The sequence below is a fragment of the Accipiter gentilis genome, chromosome 14 (genome assembly GCF_929443795.1).
Source record: "Accipiter gentilis chromosome 14, bAccGen1.1, whole genome shotgun sequence".
In the NCBI taxonomy this organism is placed as follows: domain Eukaryota; kingdom Metazoa; phylum Chordata; class Aves; order Accipitriformes; family Accipitridae; genus Astur; species Astur gentilis.
In genome coordinates this window covers 32,802,624-32,824,576 of record NC_064893.1, presented here as the reverse complement: position 1 = coordinate 32,824,576, position 21,953 = coordinate 32,802,624, and the positions used below count along the sequence as shown (strand labels likewise).

The 21,953-nt window shown below is 57.0% G+C and overlaps 2 protein-coding genes across 13 annotated transcripts; both read right to left on the bottom strand.

Annotated features, from left to right (window-relative positions):
* Window positions 1–38: 38 nt before the first annotated feature.
* Window positions 39–9,423, bottom strand: FKBP1A (FKBP prolyl isomerase 1A). 3 transcript variants are annotated; one of them, XM_049817505.1, is made up of 5 exons: window positions 9,310–9,423; window positions 9,111–9,158; window positions 2,568–2,680; window positions 1,661–1,813; window positions 39–1,122 (listed from the first exon to the last, which is right to left on the bottom strand). In XM_049817505.1, the coding sequence occupies exons 1-4, from the start codon at window positions 9,344–9,346 to the stop codon at window positions 1,685–1,687; spliced, it is 327 nt and encodes a 108-aa protein (XP_049673462.1). In that variant the 5' UTR covers window positions 9,347–9,423; the 3' UTR covers window positions 39–1,122; window positions 1,661–1,684. The 3 variants fall into 3 exon arrangements, with proteins under 3 accessions (XP_049673462.1, XP_049673463.1, XP_049673464.1); XM_049817506.1 differs by having other exon boundaries at window positions 39–1,119; XM_049817507.1 differs by lacking the exons at window positions 9,111–9,158; window positions 9,310–9,423 and adding an exon at window positions 3,096–3,443.
* Window positions 9,424–10,966: 1,543 nt separating this feature from the next.
* Window positions 10,967–21,953, bottom strand: LOC126045854 (sodium-dependent lysophosphatidylcholine symporter 1-A-like). 10 transcript variants are annotated; one of them, XM_049817427.1, is made up of 13 exons: window positions 21,293–21,953; window positions 18,774–18,893; window positions 18,327–18,451; window positions 17,519–17,651; window positions 17,007–17,085; window positions 16,421–16,578; window positions 16,209–16,299; window positions 15,096–15,661; window positions 14,032–14,144; window positions 13,419–13,562; window positions 12,962–13,138; window positions 12,679–12,726; window positions 10,967–11,393 (listed from the first exon to the last, which is right to left on the bottom strand). In XM_049817427.1, exons 1-12 carry the CDS (start codon window positions 21,389–21,391, stop codon window positions 12,696–12,698), a joined length of 1,836 nt encoding a protein of 611 aa, XP_049673384.1. In that variant the 5' UTR covers window positions 21,392–21,953; the 3' UTR covers window positions 10,967–11,393; window positions 12,679–12,695. The 10 variants fall into 10 exon arrangements, with proteins under 10 accessions (XP_049673384.1, XP_049673383.1, XP_049673388.1 ...); XM_049817426.1 differs by having other exon boundaries at window positions 10,967–11,386; XM_049817431.1 differs by having other exon boundaries at window positions 10,967–12,726; window positions 15,096–15,179; window positions 15,342–15,661.

Sequence of the window (21,953 nt, the reverse complement as noted above, 5' to 3'; positions counted from 1 at the left end):
CGACAGACAGGCGAGGGAAAAACCTCCAAGACACAGGGTTGAGAAAAGCCAGCATAAAGCGTTTTTATTGCAATAATAAAACTTGATACCTTTATGCGGTGGAGAAGGAAGTGAACGGCAGCAATTTCTCTTACCAAATCACTAGGCAGGGCGGAGGGAGGGGGCAGATAGGACAGCAGCGGGGGAAGCTATGCATCGTATGAGACCAGACAAGCGGCGATGACCAGCATCAGGTGTCAGGAGAGAACGGTCAGGTGTGCTCAGACCGGGGACAACTGGGGTCTGATGTTTCCTTTCCAGGGGGGAAGAGAGGGGACAGGGGCGTTTTATTTGAGCTGACTCCCCACCAGCCCCGCCACCTCCCCTGTAGACAGCACCTTCCGTTTGTCTGCTGTTTTCCTTTTTCTTTAAAGAAAGCTCAATGTAAGCTACTGAATTTTCAGGGTGTGGTGGAGCTCTGATGGAAACCCATCTCCATAAATCTGAAAGCGGGCTGGGAGGGGGGGAAGGAAGGCCCACCATGAGATGGCAGAGTGAAGCAGGGGCAGAGCAGCCCCCCCTTCCTGGGAGCAAACCCACGGTGCCCGCAGCGATGCTGTGCCCTCCCCGGGGAGCAGGGAAAGGACACGCTGCTCCCTCACTGCCCCTGTTCCAGGCAGGGTACCTACACACAATCCTAGCGCTACTTTGCTCTCCGCATCCATTCAGCCTCGACAGCCTCACTCTGCTATGGCTTTTGCAGCAGCAGCAATTTCTGGTTTGAAAACACCATAGAGATCTGCACCAAAACGAGTAACTAACAGGTTTCCTTTTGTTCAAATGACTCCTATCTAAGGTCAGCCCATCTGCGTGCTACTGGTAAAACGTATTCTACACCTGGAACAAAAATAAGATTAAGAACTTGACCCAAAAAGAGTTGAGGTTTACGGCGTATAGTTTAAAAAGACATAAAAACACGATACAAGGAGGAAGAGTCAGACGCAAAGCTTAGTGACCAAAGGCATTCAATCAAGGTGTAAGGTTATACAATGAGTGTAGTGGACTATCAGGAAAAGCTCCGTACAAAGTCATGTGCACTCTTCTTGAAGCTGAGATTCTGGATTCCTCCATGTGCCAAACCTGCTGGGAGAGAGGAGAGGCAGCGTGACAAAGCCGCCCGCCTGCTGCCTGCCGAGGAAACCCGGCAGAAGAGGGAGCGCGCTCACAAAACGGCGGTCTCATCACAAACCGCACCGTTCGCTCAAAGTGGCAGTCAAGCCCCGCTTACGGGGGGGAAGCACAGCCCCATCCTGCCCGCGCCGCAGGACCCGCGCACCAGCAGCAAGAGAGGCACGAGGGGGAGCGGGCAGCTGAGCCCCGCAGCGCGGCAATGCAACGCGAGGAACCCGAGGCATGGTCAGCCGGCACCGCAACGCCTCCGCGGCACGAACCTGCTCTGCCAGGCTGGCAACTTTGCTCATACCACCATAGCGATCCCCAGCTCACCAGCCTCCTGAGAGAAACTTCTACCTACAGCCAGAAACCTCTCCCCTCCTTCTCATACGCCCCCCCACTGCCATCACCTCCATCCCACCTCCCCACACTAGCCCGAGGCAAAAGATGAGGACCTTGAGTGTCCCCCAAGCCACAACACCCCCCGGCAGCAGCTGCCCCTCCTTACCCAAGGACAGGGTGCTGGGGTAGGTCATTCCAATTTCATGAGCTCCACATCAAAAATTAGAGTGGCGTTTGGTGGGATGATCCCTGGATGGCCAGTAGAGCCGTAGGCGTAATCTGGGGAGATGGTCATCTTTGCCCGCTGACCAACGCTCATCTGGGGGCAGGAAAAGAAACACAGGGATCTCAGGAGATGGGCACAATCGCTGGGTGAGTGACAGCAAGAGGGACACAGACCTGTCCCCGCTCCTTTCCTTACACCAGGCAAGAGCAAGGACCCAAGCTGGACAAACCGGAGGGGACAGAAGAGGAATGGGAAGAACATCAGAAGGGAAAAGCAGGCAGCACGGGCTAAAAAACGAGCAGGGCTTGAGCTGGCCTTCACACAAGCGAAGGCAGGGAATGCCAGGCTATTCTCTACAGCCACCGGCACCCTTGTGCCGCACTGCCTCACGTCCCCAGCGGCGCACGGAGCCGGCCGCAGTCACGCACGCGTGAGCCGAAGCCGTGCCGTGCCCGCCAGCCCTCTCTCCGCGTGGGCTTCACAGCCCAGGAGCCATCTCCGCTCGGAGCGGGAGGCCCAAGCGCTCCCCGCCGCGTTCGTTCAGAGCTGACTCAGTAGAGAAATGTCACCGCTGAGTCACCGACGTGCCGTAGGTGTTCCTGCGGCCCGGCCCTGCTCCATTCCTGCCATCTGGCAGGTGGCAATGCAGAAGGTGATATTCACACCCACATCTCCCAGCGCCGAGGGGGCGGAGGGGTGGAAAACACAGGGGAGTAAAATAAAAAAATTAAAAAAAAATTAGAGAACGAGCTGCGCACAGTGATTTCTGCCCACGCTGCAGCTCCCCAGGCGGATGGCTCTGTGCAGCCCTGCAAGGGAGACCGCGAGGCGGAGAAGCATCGGGCACCTGAGCAACTCCTTCTTCCCAGCCGCGGATCACCTCCTGCTTGCCCATCACGAACTTGAACGGCTTGTTCCTGTCGCGAGAGGAATCAAACTTCTTCCCATCCTCCAGCATACCTGGGGAGAGAGGGAGGGAGACGATGGTGACACAGGGACAGAGCCACGCACGTCTGCGTGAAACAGGCTGTGACCTGGCGGCTTGAGCCGGTGACAGTCACCCCTGGAGACCTCACATGGCCCTGAGTCAAAGATGTTTCTCAGCTCAGCCTGCTTTCCCCTGGGGAAACGCTTGCATGGGGCAGCCTGGAGGGGAAAAACCCCACCAGCACCCCCCCGGGGCAGGGCAGGATTGCTCCTGGCTGCTTTGACCTAGAGAGAAGCGCGCCTCTGGGCTGGGACCAGGGCCAGACGAGGGGACCAGACGGAAGCAGGGGGCGGGGGGGAAATCCTTCCCCACCTCCAGCACCGCTGCCAGCTGTTTTGCAGGCAGCAGGATCAGGTCTGGCACTTCCCATCCCACCAGCAAACACACCTCCCTCTCCTGGCCACGGGCAGGCTTCCATCCTCGGGCACCCAAAACAGAGTCAGGACTCCGGTTCTCCGTCTCGGCTGCTGCCGGCCTCCAGCCCTCCCTGTGCCCAGCTGCATCCTGCTGGTCTTCAGCCAAATCCCAGGAACGACGACAGGGAGAGGCAGCACCAAGCACCGGACACACGTGCCCAGGGCAGCCCTCGTTCCCCCGGCACACGCCGCATGGTGAGGACTGAGCGAGGCCGATATACCCAGGGCTAAATATAACTCCCCAACACCAGCAAGGGAGGAATTTCCTCCCCTCCCTTGCTCCCTGCCTGACCTTCTTGGGGAATCTCAGAGCCAGAGCTGCCTTATAGGAGCAGCAGCTCCGCTGGCCAGCAGAGTTGCTGCTCCTATAAGGCAGCTCCAGCTCTGCATTAACACAGCCAGTGCCCTGTACAATAAGAGCAATATTAAACTCTCCACCAAATGCTTCTCACATCTTCACTTCCCAAAACAGCCCCAAAACCTGCTTTCCTGGCTGGAAACTGCTCTAGAGTCTTGAAAATACAACCTCATCCAGCAATGCATGGGGCACAGTGATTTCACCAGAGTACTGCCCACGAGCAAGAGAAAACACATCTGTGCAAAGGATGGGTCAGAGCATCTCAGCCCCAGCTCGCACCATGCTGGCAGCCAGAGCGAACGGCACGCAGACATGGGCAGTCGTGGTGATGGGAGGCACTGAACAGAAAGAAGGGAATGGGAAAAAATACATCACCTTTGTGGGGACAACAAGCACCGAAACCTCTGGGCTGCAGGAAGATGTGGGGGGTGGGGGCTGGCAGCCCACCTTTCTCTCAGGGAGTAGAATTAAGCTTTTAATTTCACAGAAAGCAAAAATCCCCTCTCCAGGGCTTTGAGCATCAGCTCAGCCAGTCACGCTGTAGCCCTGGACTTTGGAATAGTAAATCTGGAGTTTTCTCATTTCCTCTTTCCAGGATAAACCTCTTGTCGCTGAACCTGCTTCCAGCCCTGTCTGGCACTGCTCCCCATTCCCGTCCGCTGGCCTTCCTCCCGCCCGGCAGGGACGCTGGCAGCCAGGACACAGGACAGGCCATGCCGGCTGGCACAGGCAGTGCTGCTTGGCCGCGACACGAGCCGACCCCGAGCTCAACTCCGAGCCCTCAGGCATCGCAATGAGCTGGGGTGGCTGCAGAAGGACGGAGGGGACAGCTCATGCATGCCGCCCTTCTCCCCGGGTGCCCGCAGAGGAAAAAAACCAGGGAACACGTGGCACCACACAACTCCCCTGCTTGCTGCGGCAAACGGGACACCCGTGGGGCACCCACTGCTTGCAGAAGTGCATCTCATTTAACGTCCCAGCCAGGGGAATATACAGGCACCATCAGGGCGCAGGAAGGGACAGCGTTGCCTTGCCCACCCCTGCTGTTGAGCTCACCTGTCCAAATCTGGCCTTGGGAAGTGTTTCGGAGCCTGCAGCACCCCAGCGGCAGGAGAGAGGGATTAATGGACTAAACTGGTTGCAGCAGCCTGGGAGGAATTGATCACTCAGGTTTCCCCCAGCCCAGGACAGCAAAGGTCACACACGGGAGCTTGTCCCTGCTCCCTGGCACGGGGCTGCCATGCTCCCCCCCTATCATGCCAGCAGGGAAAACAAAGAGGCTCCAATGCTTCAGAGACAGCATCCTCATCTCAGACACTTCCTCTGCCCACAAGGCTCCCAGGAGATTTCTCCGGCCCCAGACAAGTATGAGCAACCATTTCCTCATCCCTGTCATCCCTGAGCAAGGAGATAACAAGATCTTAAAGCTATTACAGAGGCAAAGCATCCTCTGGCAAAAGCAGTTGTCCCGCTAGAGCCCCAGGAGCAGCAGCCAGCTCCCGGCACATCCCAGCTCATCGCAGCCCTTGCTTGCCACCGCCGGTCCCACGAGGAGCGCGGAGCCCACGGAGGTGGGTTACAGAGACCCACCTGCCCCAGCTCCCACCCGGAAAGATTTGACACCCCCCTCCAGAGATCTCAGCTGGGCTATACGGACACCTGGCAGAGGGGGGCGCGGCTCTGGGGAACCACAGCGAGGAAAAGCATGGAGCCCTGCGGCTGGGGCTGCAGCAGTTGCAGGATGAAGCTGGGGGGGCTCTGCTCTGGAGAGCAGCCCCAGCTCCGGACGGGCAGGCAGCGCAGCTCTGCCACGTCTCTGCCACACTTGGCAGGCAGCAGCCGGGAGACGCCGGCTGCAACGTGCCACTTGGCTCCGGTCCCCCCCTGGGCGGGCAGAGGCGGCGGAGAGCAGGGCTGGAGCAGGCAAGCAGAGGCAGCCCCCGAGATAAACCTGTAGGTTCGGGTTTTGCCGAGGAGGGGGTGTGGAGCCCCACCTGCACCCCCTCCATCCCCTCTGGCCTGGGGTGCCGATGCCGCCATGGCCATCGCCCAGGGGCTCCTGCACAGAACCAGCTTCCCGAGGAGAGGCAGGGAGAGACCGGAGCAGTGGGGCAGGCTCCTCTGCTCCAGCCGGAGGAAGGGACAGGATGGGAAACCCTTCCTGAAAGCCCCGGGATAGCGGCATGTTCCAACCCCCCTGCATCAGCACAGGACTGCCCAGCTGAGGTTAAATCCTGCCTCCGCCAGCAACCTCTGCCACACAGCTTAGATCCCAGGGCCCGAGCTGTCCACACCAGCGCTTCCCATCACCCAGCCCACAGCTGGATGCACGAGGTGGGCTCTGCCCACCGTTAGCCATGGGAGAGAGGACCCCCGGCGCAGGCAGCGAAAGGCAGCTTCAGGAGCAGGCGCTGAGCTCCCACAACCCACCGACCAGCAGTCACACGCCTCGGTAGGAAACGTCTCGCAACCGCAGAGCGTTTGCTGCTGCTGCGCGAACGTGGCAGCACCCAGACGCGGCGGGGAGAGCACCAGCGCATCAGGTGCCGTGCAGACAACAGGAAGAGAGGGCAGCCGAGGCTGCGTCCAGCCTGCGCAGCAATGCACGGGTCCTGGGGAAGGACGGCGGTCCCCTCTGCGCTATCCTGCTGGAGAAAACCAGTTTTCTCTTGCAGCCCTCCCAGCATTTCCACCCCCTGCTCCAAGCCCACCTCCCTCCGAGACACAAGCAGCCGGGTGCACTTTGCCGCTCGGCCAAGCGAAGTCACGCTTGCTCCCGTTCCGGCACTCCCCAGCATGACCACAGGCTCCCGTTTCCCCTCCAGAAGCACAGTGGGGTGGCTGCGGTCTCCCCACACCCTCTGCAGCCCTTGTAGGCTCAGAAAGCAGCTCCCCCCCAACATCGCACCAGCTCTCTTCACCCCCCAGCCTGCTCCCAGGGAGCCCAATACCCAGCCCCAGCACCACCCAGCACTGGCAGTCCCAAACACATCAGAGAACTTTATCCCTGACTTAGTTTAAGAGCCCTCTGTAGCAGATTTCACATCAAAGGCTGTTTCGGATGCCCTGCCGTGTGAGGTCCCCAGCAGCGTTCCCCCTGCTCCCCACGGGCTGCAGGCACAACCTCCCGCAAAGAGTGGGCACCCGGGATTGAAGGAGAGGGAAAGGATCCCGTTCCCCCAGCTCCCTTCCATGCACCTCCAGCTCCACAACCCCAGCGCGAGCAACCAGCATCTCGCAACCAGGCGGCCCAGAAGATGCTCTGCTCTCCACCTCCTTCCCCAGTGCTGCCCTCCTGCACCGGGGCTGTCTGTCTGTCTGTCCATCCCTCGCCCCTGGGATGAAATGGCTGCTCTCAGCGGGGCCAGCCCCACGGAGCAAGGGCTTGGGCACAGACAGAAGCGGCGGCAGCCACCGGACAGCCAGCCAACCAAGCCAGCTCTCCACTCTCCCTCACCCTTGGATGACTGGGTTGGGTTTTTTCCCGAAACGTTTTTTATCCAAGTCGCCGCACATCCCTAACCCAGCGGAGCAAGAGCCGAATCACCGCACACCCACCACGGTGCACCACGGGCCGGATCTCCCCAGCGCTGGCAGATTTCCGCGCGGGAGCAAAGGGCAGCCGGGGACGGAGCTGACGAGGGGCTCTGGAAGGAGCCTCGGAGCACGGCGCTTCCCGCACCGCGCTCTGCCGCCATCCCTGATGCTGCTCCGGGATCAGCGAGAACCATAACGGGGCTGGGAAATCAAAGGTTTCTAATATTTCCCCGAGAGCCAAGCCCCGCTCTGGCCTCTCGCTGGGCAGAGAGCACGGGGAACCGTGCTGCCAAGGCGGGCAGCGTTCAGCCACGAAAACAGCGTCAGGGCCCGAAGGTGTTTGATTTCTGCCGCCTGCCGAGGCGGGGAGGGGGGCAGAAGCTGCCTGCAGAGGGAACTGGGAGAATAAAGGCCAAAAGGAGACAATAACAAAAAAAAAAAAAAAAAAAAAAAGGAAATTAGAGAACCGCTCCCACGCGCAGCGGATCGCTGCTGCTGCTGGGGAGGGTCTGTCAGGAGCAAGTCACCACGAAGCACTTTGCCTGAAGCGCCGGGACGGGAAGCCGGTGACCCGTGAGCAGCTCTACCTGGGTGGGGGGCCGGATTCGGGAAGAACGGCAGAGCTCTGGCAGTACGGCAGGAGGGGAGAGACGGCGCCGGGAGCCGGGAGGGCTGGCAGGCAGCAGGGCTGGCCCACCGGGAGCCACTTGACTGCTTGCCAGCCTCTCTTTGTTCTTCCACCGGTGGAGGAAACAGGGCGGCTGGGGGGGGGGGGGGGGGGAAAGACCAAGCCGCTTCCTCTCCCTCCTGTCGAGGGAACTGGAAGGACTGGGGAGCGCCGGGCTGGGGGTGGAGGGGGAAGACGGAGGAGAAGCAGATGGGCTGGATGCCCGCCGAGCCCTCCCGGCAGGCAGGCCTGCCTGGGCCCTGCTCCGCAGAGGGGGGCACCCTCAGCCCCCCCACCGTGAGCGAGGGCAGGGCGGAAAGCGCTGGGATGGGAAAGGGAATCGGTTATTAGCAGAAACAGCCACAAATGGGTCAACTCTGTTTAGCCCTGGAGCACAGCAGCCACTCTCGTGAACCAGAGCTGTCTGAAGGGCGGCCAAGGGAGAGAGATGACCCCCAAAGCATTTTTGGGGGGGTCCCAGGGATGGTTTCTTTCCCCCCCCCGAGCTCGCAGAAGGCTGCTGGAGGACACCATGCAGACTACGACCCTCCCTGGCTCTCCGGACAGCCCCTCATCTAAATACTATGCCTGAACCCCAAAGAGCACCCTGTATTACCTGCACTGGTGTGTCCCCCACTCGTGGGACCACTGCCCAGCCCTACAAGTGGCCCAGGGTGGGCTGTGGGTCTGGGTCTGTCCCACAGACACCCCTGGTGTCACCCCCACAAGGGAGAAGGGGCTGGGGCAGCAGGGACGGCGTTGGGCAGGGGGCTGCCGCCCTGCGGGGACCTTTGGGGGGACGGGACCCCGCTCCGACACGGCGGACCCCGAAGCTCCCGGGGAGGGTTGGGGTGACTCGTCACCACCGGCGTCCCACGGGAGCAGCCAGCGGGGGGGGGGGGGCTCAGTTCAGTTGCTCCACGGCCCACAGGCCTCTGCTGCCTTGGGACCCCCACCAGGGACCCGCAGGATGCTGGCTGGGGGGGTCCTGCATGTCCCCCAGGGACCCCCGAGCCATTTCCCGGTACACCCCCAAAAAGAGGGCTGGATGCCTCCCCCCCCATTGATGGGGCAGCAGGAGAGACGGTTTCCACGGGGGACCACCGGGGCCTCCCCACGGCCACGGGACACAGCCAAGACCCCCCTCCCCGGGACTCTCCCCCCGAGAACACCCCCCCCCCTACCCCACGGGCGGGCGAGTGGGTGGGCCGGACCCCCCCACCCGGTTCCCCCGGGGAGCACCGCGGCTCAGCCGGGCCTGGGGTCCCCACAGGCTACCGGGACGGAGCGGGGGAGGGGGGGGGGGAGCAGACCCCGCTCCCCCCTTGGCGTCCCTCGGTCGCCGGTCCGGGCCGAGACGACCCTCCCCCGGTGTGCGGGGGGAGCAGCCCCGCCCTGCAGGCCCCATGGCGGGCGGCACTCACCCGTGTAGTGCACCACGCAGGTCTGGCCGCGCTTAGGGAACGTCCGCCCTGCGGGGAGACACGCACCGTCAAACCCACCGGGACCGGCACCGGGACCGGCACCGGGTCCAGCACCGGGACCGGGATGGGTCAGGCAGGGAGGGATGGGAGAAGAGAGGAGAGGAGAGGGAGGGAGGAAGGAGGGCACGCCGCGGCTCACCGTCGCCGGGGGCGATGGTCTCCACATGCACGCCCATGCCGGTGCCGGTGCCGGTGCCGTTCGCGCACCCGCAGCGCCCGCAGCCCGAGGGAGGAGGGGCCACGTGTGCGCAGCCTCGGCCGCCGCGCCGCCATAGAGCCCGCCCGCCCGCCGCCTAGACGGGCCCCGCCCCCGAGCCCCGGCCGCCGCCATCTTCCGCGCTCTTCCCCCGCCTCCAGCCTCCTTCCTGCCCGGCCCCGGGCCGCCATCTTGGCACGGCGCGGTTGCTGGGGAAACGCGGAGCACACACCCCGCCCGGCCGTGAGGGAGCCCCCCCCGTCATTTCTCCGCCATTTATAGGCCCGAGAAGCGCAGGGCTCGGCAGCAGCGAGCTCGCCCAGCCTCGGGTGCGTAGGGCAGCGCAGGCCGCTGTGGAGGCCCGAGGCTGCCAGAGCGGGGAGCCACGGGGGTGCCGGCGCACACCGGCCACACGCCCCAGACGAGGCATTTTAATTCTTTCCACGGTTCCCGAGACTAGGCTGTGCCTAAATTGAAAGTGTTGGGCACATGCAATGACAGCAGCCAGCGAGCAGACAAGATGCTGTGTTACAGATCTGTGTTAACGCTGCTCACCATGCTGGCAGAGGTCAGCACCAGCCCCGCGTTTCAGCAGAAGACACACAGGTTTGAACAATTCCATGCTCAAAAGGACTTTATTCTGGGAACAGCAGCAACTACTTTCTTTTTGGTCGGGGAAAAGAAAAAGAAAAGAAAAAAAAGAATCCCTCCAGGCACAGCATTTTTGCCTCAAAGCGTCCTATTTCCTTACTTCAAGGAGATGAACTTGAGTGTCCACAAGGGAACAGAGAAGTTCCAAGGACAGCCAAGAGACTAATAAAAAGCCAGTATTCTCAGCAAGTGCATTAAAATGGGACACACGAGGAGGAGACTCTTAAAATAACAGATAATGGGATGAAGCAAGTTTTAATTGCTTCTGTTCCTTGCTTGCATCTTTTAAATCCTGAAATACCAAGGATGCGTTTTCTCGCTTGATGCCATAGTATGATTTTTATGTTAAAGCTGCAACACACAGATGGTGCCTGTGGTCCTTGACTTTCCATGAACACACCTGTCAGCGGGGCAGATGTGTGAGGCCCAGAGTCAAGATGAAAAATAACAGGGGAGAAAAGGGGGCATGCTCTCATCCCTCCTGATTATTGCTATCTTGGTGAAGGGCTGGGCCTGCTCTCCCTACAAGGGCCAGCGATAAACAAGGATATAAAAGGGGAAAATAGTGCTCAATGTATGCCTACGCTAGAGCCCTTGCCACACTGGTGCAGGCACGCTTGCACAAGTCAGGCACTGCGGCTCTCGCCCTGGGTGGGGTGTTTTGGGTTTTTTTTTTTTACTCCCTGGCATAACCTGCTGATTTTACCATCAAGCAAGGGCACTGCAACAACCAGTACTTCAACAGGGGTGAGGAGCTTGGCCAGGTTTGACCACCCCTTGCTGCTCAGGGTCTACCTGGTCAAGACCCAGGAAAGGTTCCAGTCAGATTCTGGTTTCTAAATTCTGGAGAAAGCACAAAGGCTTAAAAATAAGTGAATTCTGCCCAAACTGCTCTTTGCCCTCTGGATCGTCTGCTGGTAGAACTTGCAAAATAAGAAACACCAAGAAGGAAAAGCATGACCATTCAGATTTAATGCTGTAAAAAATAAACAGGACATTATTTGATATACACAAGCACCCCCCCAGGCAGCAGTGGGGCTGGCAGGCACAATGCATGTCAGCAGCAGCTCCCTGCTCTGCACTGGGTTTGGTCCCGCTCTGCAGCGCCCCGTGGCCCATTCACAGCCCATGCTGCAGGTTGGGAGCTCCAGATCAAGCCCACTCCTCTGTCCTAAGGGGTGCCTGCCTTTGGACATAATTCATGCTTTCGGCAGGATTTGAAATTCTCAGCAGAGTGTTTCCTTGACGCTCAAAGGCACTTGCTTGTTCGTAAAGCCAGAGGCAGCAAGGCTGAAAGCAGCGCAGTGGCAGAGGGCAGTGCATCCCAACACCTGACCGCAGCCTTAGTCAGGCAATCCCAAGGAACATCCTTCACACTTCAGAAAACAAGACAACAAAAAAAAAAAAAAAAGAAAAAAAGAGGGAGAAAGAAAAGGAGGCCTTTTGTGCATCTGAGAAATTGTTCTGAATGTGGACTGCTGCGACAATCCTGCCGGTGCCCTGACGCAGCTCTAAAACACGATCTCCGCCATTGATCGCAAAGTTGCACCGCAAGACTTAAGGCTTCAAATTAATTCAGCGCACAACTGGGGAGTAATTTGCTCAGATCCTGCCAGTGTGCACCAGACTGGAGAGCTGCAAGGTCAACCAACGGTCAGATACAGCTCTAGCCCTAAAAATAACCAGCCTCACTCTCTGCTTCTGCACAAGGCTGAACACAGCTGAGGGCAACCAGCAACGAGATGGCTGATTTCTCCTCTCTTCGCCCCACTGCCCCCTCACTGTTGCCAGGAGAGATGTGGGGGTGCCGAGCAGCTCTAGCAAGATGCTGCTGCGGGAGATCTAGCTATGGGCTACGATTTAAAAGCGACTCAGCTCTTCTTGACATTCATTTGACACTTCTGCTGTAACCTTCCAAGCTGGCAAAAGACAGGACAAGCTGCCAGAACCCTCCCCGGCTGCCTGACCGGAGGCAGTGCAGCCCATTTCCATGGCCTCTTGCATGGAGAAGCTCCTGGTTTCCCAGAAGTGACTTAGCTAACGAGGCCCCGGCAGACAGGCAGAGCTGGCTTCCACCACCTTGCTGCCAGGTATCATTGTATCTGCACATGCTTTAAAACACTGCTGGCTTGAACTTCACCCTTGTTCAATGAAATGCTAAACCTTTCCCTGTGAAGGGGCAGTCTAAGTAGAGGCATGCAGTATCTCAGCAGTATTCTCCCTAAAAAACAGTCAAAAATAGTTTCCTTTCAAAAACAATCCCTGTGTTCTTTGTGCATGCTTTCCCACAAGGTTAAGTGACACCTTCACATGCCAGTGTGTGTGAGCACTGCTCTGGGGCTGGCAGGGGCCTTTCCTCCCTGGCACTGCAGTCTCTCCCAGAAGGAGAGCATGGATCTGCCTTGCCCAGATCTGTCAGGACCTGCCAAAAGACTGGCGAGGCCAACCCCGGGAGAAAGCAGCTCTGGTGAGGTGGCAGGGCTGGGGCTGCAGCAGGACCCCCCTCCCTGTCCCATGCCTGCCAGCTGGGAGAGGGAAGGGGTCAGGATGCAAAACAGGCCTTTGGGACAGGGAACAGAAAACAACAGGAAGCGATGACTTTCCCTGACAGCGGCACATCCTGACAGCACAGCAAATCCGCGTCCTTCCCGATGAACTCACCCACTTCAGCCCTGGGTTTATTCTCGGCTGCCGCACTGTACCTGATGTCTTTTAAAAGGAACAAGAACACTCATGAAATCTGACGTCAAGTCAGCAGTCCCCAAAATACCCTGAAGCCCTTTGGGAAATGCACCCCTTGAGAGGATTGTAGCCCAACCAGGGGGAGCTGAACTGGACACACTCAGTCCCTTCCCCGTACAACATTTCTGTGTCAGGCTAGGACCAAGGCAGACACCCAGAATAATGCTGGGTGACCCAGCTCCTTCAAGAAGCTTGAATTTACCCCATTGCCTCCATCTCCATCCTCATCTGCTTCCTCCTCTCCTCATCAATGGGATGGAGGAGGAAGATGATTATGGCAATGAGCAGCAGGCTTATTGGGATTGGGGCCATAAGAAGCTGCAGAGCGAGGATGACAGAGTGGTTGTACGTACAGTCTCCAGCATGGTAACCTGCAAAACTAAAGAGGAGAACGGTTTTCCTTCCCCCAGCCCCACTGGGCCACCACAGAAAGGCAAGTAGGCATGTCTGTCACTCTCCTGTAGAGTCTGGTATCGAAGGCCCAGTTTTGGGGAATTCCCACTCCTTTCTGCTCCTCTTGCTCCCAGTAGATGTTGGAAAGGCAAATTTGGATACCCCTGTGACTCATTCCAGCATCTCCTGTCAACACTCTAGAAAACAGTAGTGGGAAGTGCCTGTGCTGGGCTGACAAAATAGGGGAGGTAGTGTTTGGGGCTTACTGTAAACTCAGCGTCGATACCCCCACGGCAAGGCCACCTGCAAACTTGTTGAAGAAGACGTAAAACGAGTAGAAGAGAGCCTCCAGGTTGAGGCAGCTGGGGTTCCTCAGCATGAAGTCATCCACCGTATCTGGCAGCATGGACCTGGCGACAGACAGCCCCACATACACATCGGTGACACCCACACCAGCGCCAGCTGAACTCAGCTGTAGCTGCTCCCAGGCCTCTCCAAGCAGCAGAGAGAAACAGAAAGCCGTTGCAGAACCCCACTCTGGAGACCATTTTTTGCCTGTCCTCTGCCTTAGGCAAACAGGGCAGAGAGCGTCTTACAGAGAGGGTGCGGCAGCTGCTTCAGAAAAAGAGAAGAAAAACAGTGCCTTGCGCAATGACTGGCATCCTGCTGCCGAATGCGAACGCAGACTGAACGATGCTGCTGGGGGGACCCTGAATCACATCCACGTCCCTTCCCAGTCCCACCTCTACATGTCCCTCTGCAGCCCAAAAGCTGCTGTATTGAGCAAACGGGCAGCCTTGGCACGTCACGGGTGGTGCTTTCCCAATAGCCTTCCCCTCCTCTCTGCCTGGGAAGTGGCTCGGAGGTGCCTCTGCTCACCATGGTAAAAGGTAGAGCACAGCCATGCTGCAGCCTGCCACGATCACCAGGAAGACGAAGGCCAGGAAGTTGTGCCTCACCTGGGTGATGGCTACCAGGGCTGGGATGATCAGCTGCAGTGGTGAGAAGAAGAGGAAAACCAAAAGCATATGCAATATGCACCCTTTCTGCTGCTCACAGGCAGCTTGCACCCGTCTGCCCAACTAAAGGCCACACTGCCCCCTTGCCCACACATTGATTTTATAAACAGAACTGCTTCTGTCCCCTGTGCAGTGCAGCACAGCGTGGAGGCACTGGACAGCCTGACACTGGCAGCAAAACCTTCCTCATGGGTAAAGAAGGGATAGTTATGGAGGGCAATGGAGCTGAGTGGTTAAACTGGAAAGCTGGATCTACTATGGCTGCGCCCAGTATCTGTGAGGAAGGCACCTGGAGATAGATCCTCCATGGGATTTGAGCACCTTATTCTGCAAAATGCCAAATGGGATTTCTTTGCTGACTGCAGAGCCAGGGACACGTGTCTGATGAGCAGGCTGTTTCCCAGCCACTGCCAAGCATGGTGCACAGCCCTTCCTTCCCTCCCCGTGCCTCTTAAAGAGCTAGATGGCAGAACTTGCATCAAGCATGCAAGATCCTGGAGCAGGACAGAGGCCACAGGATGATGTCTGCGTGTGCACATCATGCTGATGCATTGGTACAGCATCTGATCACACGCTGCTCACCAGATCTGCAGCCATGGAGTCTCAGAGCCCAAGCCCTTGGTTGAGTGATGCTGCAAAAAATCATTTCCCCACTGGCCCAGGGTTGGTCTCTCAGCCTCTCTGCACCTTACTGCAAAGCTCTGCAAAGCCATGGCCACTGATACCAGCAGTGGCCAGGCACAAGGAAGCACAGGGCTGCCATGAACTACTGGCTTAACTCCTGGTCATCCGCAGTGCAGAGGACACCGTACTCAGGGCCACCCTTAGCTGCCAGCCAGCTCTTCTACTGAGACACCATGAGTGGCTGGGGGCAAGGCTGTCCCCTCGCAGGGCTTCTCAGTCCACAGCCACAGGCAAACTCACCGCCAGGCCCAGTGACGCTGCTGTTTTCTTTCCGAATCTCCCCAAAAACCACTGCCAAAAGGGAATAGAGAGGGAAGCTGTGACCTGAGGAGAGAACCAAAGGGGAGTGTCTGTCTGGTGATGTCCTTGCTGATGGGCAGAAACAGCAGCACATGACTCTATAAGGCTGAGCTGCTCATGCTTGAGGGCTGGGGTGACCCAGGGATCAACCCCTCCATGAGGAAGTTCTGCCTGGGGCTCACTTACCAACATGATAAGCACTAAATGCTGGAACTTCCCGGCCAGCCCTGCGGCATGAGTACAGAAGAAGGCAAAGATCCCCTGTGTGATCTGGGAAAGCAACATGGAGATGTTCCTGGCTGGGAGTCCCAAGTTCACTGTCTGGATAACTTGCCCGGACATCTCATCCCCCAAGCTCTCCTCCTGCCATGGCAGGTCTCGCACCTGGAAGGCCAGGGACGCAAAGAGGAAGCCACACAGCAGCTGGGTGTAGGGCTTGTGTCCCATGATCATCCTCAGGCAGCTGGCAAAGGGCAGCTCAACCTTCCCCAGGGGGCTGAGGGGCCCTGAGAGGAGAGAGAGCAGGGCTGGCACTGGAGCTGCCAGAACAAACACGATGGGGTGGGAGGCACAGGGGGATTGCACTGCTATGTCTAGGGTGCAGCTCAGCTGGGTGAGGATCTGTCGGAGTCTGACGTCTCAGTGCAGAGACGACAGCTGTGGTGTCAGCTACAGGCAGGATTTTGCCTCTTTGCACACTCGGGCTGGCCTGCGTAGCTCTGCAGGTTGTGTGTTGGTGAGACCCGCTCCGTGTGAAGCAGTGAGCTGCGGAACCTGCCCCAGGCCCACGGCTCCCCACAGGATCTCTCAGGCAGCTGGAGCCTTCCTTCCTCCAGAGCATCTCCCCTCTCCTCCGCGGTATCAAGATGCTGCCAGCACAAACTGAGGAGGGTCTCAGTATCCAAGTATGTGTTGTGTTTCTGAGCTCCACACCCAGAGAACCATCCCCACATAGGTGCCCAGCTCCCTCTGCCTCACACCTTCCTCTGCAACCCCATCCTCACCTTCCGCTGCCACTGGGAACCCTCCAAACTGCACCTAAATGGACCTTACCAGGCTCTTCCCTGACTCCAAAGATGAGAATCAGACAGGACAGGCAATAGATTGATCCCAGGACCAGGGATGCAAATACGTAGGCCCTACGCTGGAAAATGAGAGACAGTGCACCGTGACAATGCGGGTACCACACACAGAGCTGGCAGCACAGCCAGCGGAGCCAGCCCCAGAGCTTACGGGAGGAGCAGGACAGATGGGCCAGCCCTTACAATGTTCTCCAGCGAGTCCGTGAGGCTGTAGGTGCTGTTGTTGGGCAGGCTCTCGTTCGACACGTAACAGCTGTTCATCATGCGGGCATGGTAGCTGCCCACAATCTGCCCCTGGATTCCTGACCCAAGAAGCGTGCTGAACACCTCCATCCCCATTCCTGCCAGGATGACCAGGAGAGAAACCTCAGTCCCACTCCCTGGCTGATGGGACACATCCCTCAGGGTAAGAAACCAGCTTTGGTAATGGAATTGGAGGTACCCACATCCAGAGCTGCCCCAGAAGAGACCTGCTATTTAGACCTGCTATTTCTACCTACTCTGATTTTTTCCCTTAGCTCCAGCAGTAAATGCTCTAATATTTGGAACTAATAAATCTGGGTCCTGAGTCCCCTAGGGATGATACAGATCTAAGAAATGTTTCTGCAGGTAAATTCTTTGCAGAAGATGACTGGTTTCATATCCCTGGTTTACCCCATCCACTCTGCAGCATGTTCAGAGCCAGAGGGAGGAACTTATTCACCTCTCCTCCAGGGAGGGTCTCCCAGGAATGCAGGCAGACCAGGATTGTAGGGGCACAGATACTTACTGTAGGCAGTGGCCGAGTCACGGTCTCTTTGGGTTCCTCCCAGGAACATTGTCAGGGAAGAGTACGGCACGTGGTGGCACTAAGGAGAGCACAGTTCAAACACAGCTCCAGCTGCTGCTTCCCTGATTTGCTGGTCATGACCTGCCTCGTCCCTACACACAGCAGAGAGTGTTGCCTTCTGTGCCACCCCTGCACACAGGTGGCTTTTCACCCTCCTCTTCTGTGATTTGCTCTGCTCCCACAAACCAGTGATGGAGAAGTTTGCATCACCATATACAGGCAGCCCACCCAAATCCCCAGCATTAAAATGCACCACTCCATCTCACCATCCCTGCAGGGACGGTCTGTGCATCCTGCATCCCTCACTGCTCTTCAGCTAGAGCTCTCCTAGACTCTGCTCCAGGTCCCTTCCTACAGAGGCTGGGACTCCCCCCAGCTGACCATGCCCCTGTCCCTTGCCATATAGGATGGTGTGTAAGACAGTCAGCCCCAGGCGGCACCATGTTCCTTACAGTCATGCAAGTCTGGAAGAAGCTGTACATCAGTAGGTACCACAGGAATTTCAGGGAGGTGGGGGTGGCATCTGAGAGAGTGGACCACATCATGCAGTAGCAGACCACCCCAAATGGCATGGAGCATGCGATCCTGGGGAGGAAGAAGAGCTGGTCAGATGCAACTCTCAGATAAGGTGGTCACGCTTCTCATTGCACAAGCTGAGCTATGTAGCACAACCTCTTCCCTAGCTTCCAGACAACAGCCCAGCTACTGCAAGATCAAGATCTGTGCGAGGAAGCAGCTTTGCTCCACTGAGCGTCCATCAGTCAGGCTGGAGGGGCTAAACACAAACACTGAGAGAAAAACTAATGTCTACGTTGTCCAACATTTCTTATTCTCTTAATTACTTCAAGTCCTTGCCCTGCAGCAGAACCTTGGGGGCAGCGGTACCCCTCTTACATGCAAGATCTGCCCATGGTTAGACCCTGGTGGAGAGCTCATGGCACAGCTGACTACCAAACTCTGTACGTGCCACCACACAGGACTCTCAGAGCACCAAACCCCACAGCCTCAAAAACTCGAGGCTCCAGAGAAACAGCAAGCGTTCCAGTTTGCAGTACATTCCTCCTTTTTCATTGCAATGACATATGGACCCCACTGCAAGTTATGTTATCTTTAGTGTCCTTGTGATGTTAAAGTTTTGTAATTCTCCGTAAGCCACAATCACATTAAACTCCCAGTGAGACATCCCAGCTGTCTCCTTGTGCTAGCACTGAAGGAATTTGAGTCCAAAGACCCTCCTGAGGCTCCAGTCCAGACACTCACCATGGGACCAGCTTGCCATATTTTCTCCTTGGGCTCTTGCTGACCAGGAAGCCAACAGCAGGGTCAGTAACTGCATCCCAGGCTCTTCCAAGGAAAATGATCAAAGAGACATGGAACGGCTCCAGCTGGGGGGAAATGGAAACCACAGCTTGAAAGGGAAAGAAGTCCTGGCGAAAAGCTGCGAGCAGTCAGCACGATGCGGCTCACTCTAGCCAACATTTCATCTGCATACCCTGGAGACCACTCCAAGCATTGAAACAGCCCGGAAACATCTCCTGCACGCCCACCACCAATGCTTACATCATGAAATTTTGATCCAGTTTGAATGCCTATTCTGATGAGCATTTCCAAGGGCTTTGGCTACCCACCAAACTCTACCCTCGCCCCAGTCTGCTGACCTTATGCTAAGCCCATTTGCAGATAACCCCATCTCATGTGGCCACTCACCTGCACGACATCCAATAGGAAGATTTGGAGGAAAAACCCAAGGGCGTTGCCTGTCATCTGGTAGGGAATGCCCCCAACAGCATAGCAAACCTTTCTGCAGAGTGGCAGTCCTGGCTTCTCCTGCAGCCGAGAGACCAGGGAACAAACCCACCTGAGAAACGATATGCACCTCTGGCTGACAGCTAACCTCCAGCCACTGCTTATCCCAACCGCTGGGTTCTCTGAGGCCCATTTAAACCTTGAGTCATATCATAACCCCCACACGCACCCACAACACACATACCTGTCCCTTGGCTGGACATCACTCCACCTGATACACACAAGCAAGGTGGTCATGGCAATTGGGGTGCTGTAGGGTGCTTCCCCATCTGCTGGTAATCTTGGTGGGTCAGGGCGCAGTACCTCCTACACACGACCTGCCCTTGGGCAGCAGCCTGGATCCTGAGGTCCTGCTCAGTGGTGTTTCATATTCTTCATAAGTCTTCAGGGTCTCTTGCACAGCAGTTTCGAGGGGTTGGTCATGCCGACAGTCTGTCTCCTCACTCCAGCCTTCATCCCCTCCTTGACCAGCCAAAGCCCCAAGGCAAGAGCTGATCAGCAGGCATCTGTCTCATTTGCTTGTCTTGAGCTTGTCTTGTCACCAGGGCCACATCCCTGGCATTTCACCTTGATTCTCCTCAGAGGCATGTTTGCATGAGATCACAGACTGCTAACGTAAATGAGATGTGTATCTAATGCCAGAGACAGAGCTATCAGCTGAGCTGGTCTAACATTGTCCTTTCCTATTCTATTGAGCCACAATTCAGTGGTTCAAGGTCTTTAATATTAAAAAGTACAAACTGCATCAGGCTTAAAGTGACTGTAACACAGGCAGTCCGAGAAGAGAGACTGCAAAGGCCAGAACCCAGAGGATTTCTATAGATCAACAGGGGAAGCACAAGGAGTGTTTCAGCGCACAGGAAAAGGGCTGATGGCAAAGCCTCTATTTTATTTGGATGTGGTTAGCTTTAGTAAATACTGTACCAAGCCTCAAGTATCTGGCAAGTTCCCAGAGGCAACCTACAGCACTGACTTCCTCACAGCCCCGAAATGAACTTGCTGTCTAGCACAATACACCTCTACATCACACAAGACCAAGAGTATACTGCAGAATATGGGGTGAGACCACATAGAAAGCAGACGCCTGGAGACTGGGGCTGACCTCCCATCTCAGCACAGGCTGCCTTGGATGGGGCAGCTTGCTTGGGGCTAACACACTAACACGCTCGTCAGCATCTTGGGTTCCTGGTCTATACCACGTTTTGGCTTGCTCGATTACAGCGCAGCTCAGAGTGCAGGAAGTGGGTTGCTGTCCTGCAACCAAAAAAATACACAGCCCTTTCTGGAAAGATGCAGAAGGCTCCCCGGCTCGCATGGGGCAGACGGCCATCCCAGGCAACGCGCCTCGTCCAGACATGGCTATAAAAGGCTGCGAGCTCCTCCAGGAAGAGCTCTGCAGAAGAGCAGGGAGTGAGGAGGGATGAACACTTGGCATGGAGGCAGCTGTGCAAGAGGCTGGGCCGAGCTCAGGACAGACTGCAGGGTCACATCAACAGCTGGGTAACGGGGAAATCAAGTTGGGGATTGCTTCAAACTCTCACTTGCCCTCATCTCTTGTGGGATGAGGTGGCAACCTGCTGGTTCCCCCACCTGTCTGGGCTGGAGATGGCTTGCTGTGGCCACTAACATCAGTCAAGTTGACAGTCACCCTTGAGGGATGACAAACCTTCATTGTAACGGTACTAGGGAGCAGCTTCCGAAAACACAGGCACGATCCCAAAAAGCAGCATTCCAGAAGGCACTGAGCGCATTTCCCTCACGCAGCGATTAGCAGTAACTCCTCCACAGCCCATGCCATGGAAAAAACACTGACGCTGCTGTGCCCACTAGGCTGGAGGGCCCAGCCTCTTCGTGCACACCCAGGGGAGCAGAGGGCCTGCTTTCCCTGTGCCAGGTAACCACAGCAGCCTGCTTGTGCCTCTCAGCTTCTAGTCCCAGTTTACTTTCTGCCTTTTACAGCACACAGCGAGAGTCAGGTCCCTTGTATTTCAAATTGCAGACCAACCTTGTCCCGCAGGGATGCCTGAAGCATTAGGCTTGTACCACCACTGAGGAGCACTTACTCATACAACATCTTGTTTCCACAGCAGTTCTGTTTCTAAAATTACAAAGGCATTTCTCTTGGCTGTAAGGTTTTGTGGCAGCTTTTGTTCCCTTTATGCTCTCAGCAGGTAGGACAGCACTCTGCACGTCTCTGCCTACTTCACTTGAAAGTCAGCAACAACAACAAAATGCAGAGCCTTGCTTTAACAATGTGTTCTTGAGCTTGAGTCATAAACACTTCGAAACACCCCCACAGCCTGCGGCTGCTCGATCCGGGTAGGCTCTGTGTGGGTGTGCGCACTTGTGAGGGTTAGTGTGCACATGTGAAATGCATTTCTGCATGTGACAAAAAAACCACCCTGGGACACTGGTCTTACCTTTCTGCAGACCACTCTCCTCTGTGGGATTGCTCCTTCTTGGGTTAACCTGTGCAGCTCAGCATCTTCGTTACCACTTGGAAGTATGACTGCAGACATGACCGTGTCCTTCAGTGGCACGTGGTGGAGAAACAGAAGCTTCCTTACCCAGGATGAGGAAGAAGTTGCCTCAGAAGTTGTATGTCAAAGAGCACACCGCAGGCGCAGATCAGAGCTAGGTGGAGATTTGACAAGTGAAAATACAACATCTGTGGGGACCCACGGGGAGCTGATGGAGGGGAAATGACCGGCCCTGTAGGAGGAGCATGGCCAGACCCTGCCCATGGAGGCAGGAAACCTGGCAGGGCTCACAGTGCAGCAAGTACTTGGGGCAGTAGCTTCCAGGCTCTCTGCAGTCCAGCGGACAAATCTGATGCTCTTCAAAGGTGAAGTTGGCTCCAGCACTTCCTCCCCATCCCAGGGCTCTGCCACACTGAGATGTTAGGGGTGTGGAGAAGTCTTTTGCCTGAGCTCCAGACCACCGCAGGAACACTCTTGAGCCACCCCAGGACTCCTGCCTCGCCATCAGCAACCAACAGCTGCAAAGAACCAGCGTGCGAAACCTGGAGCGGACAACCAAAGTGGCTGGAGCAGCCAGGGAGCAGGCAGCAGGACAGGCAGG

Excerpts from the sequence above, each read along its gene's own strand:
- FKBP1A (XM_049817505.1), bottom strand. The coding sequence starts at position 9,346 with ATGGGCGTGCATGTGGAGACCATCGCCCCCGGCGACG. Across the intron at positions 9,159-9,309 it reads GACCATCGCCCCCGGCGACG|GGCGGACGTTCCCTAAGCGC; the intron begins GTGAGCCGCGGC and ends GTCTCCCCGCAG. Across the intron at positions 2,681-9,110 it reads CTGCGTGGTGCACTACACGG|GTATGCTGGAGGATGGGAAG; the intron begins GTGAGTGCCGCC and ends CTCTCTCCCCAG.
- LOC126045854 (XM_049817424.1), bottom strand. The coding sequence starts at position 21,391 with ATGTCTGCAGTCATACTTCCAAGTGGTAACGAAGATGCTGAGCTGCAC. Across the intron at positions 16,579-17,006 it reads TGACTCGGCCACTGCCTACA|GAATGGGGATGGAGGTGTTC; the intron begins GTAAGTATCTGT and ends TCATCCTGGCAG. Across the intron at positions 13,563-14,031 it reads GTGCTCTACCTTTTACCATG|GTCCATGCTGCCAGATACGG; the intron begins GTGAGCAGAGGC and ends GTCTGTCGCCAG.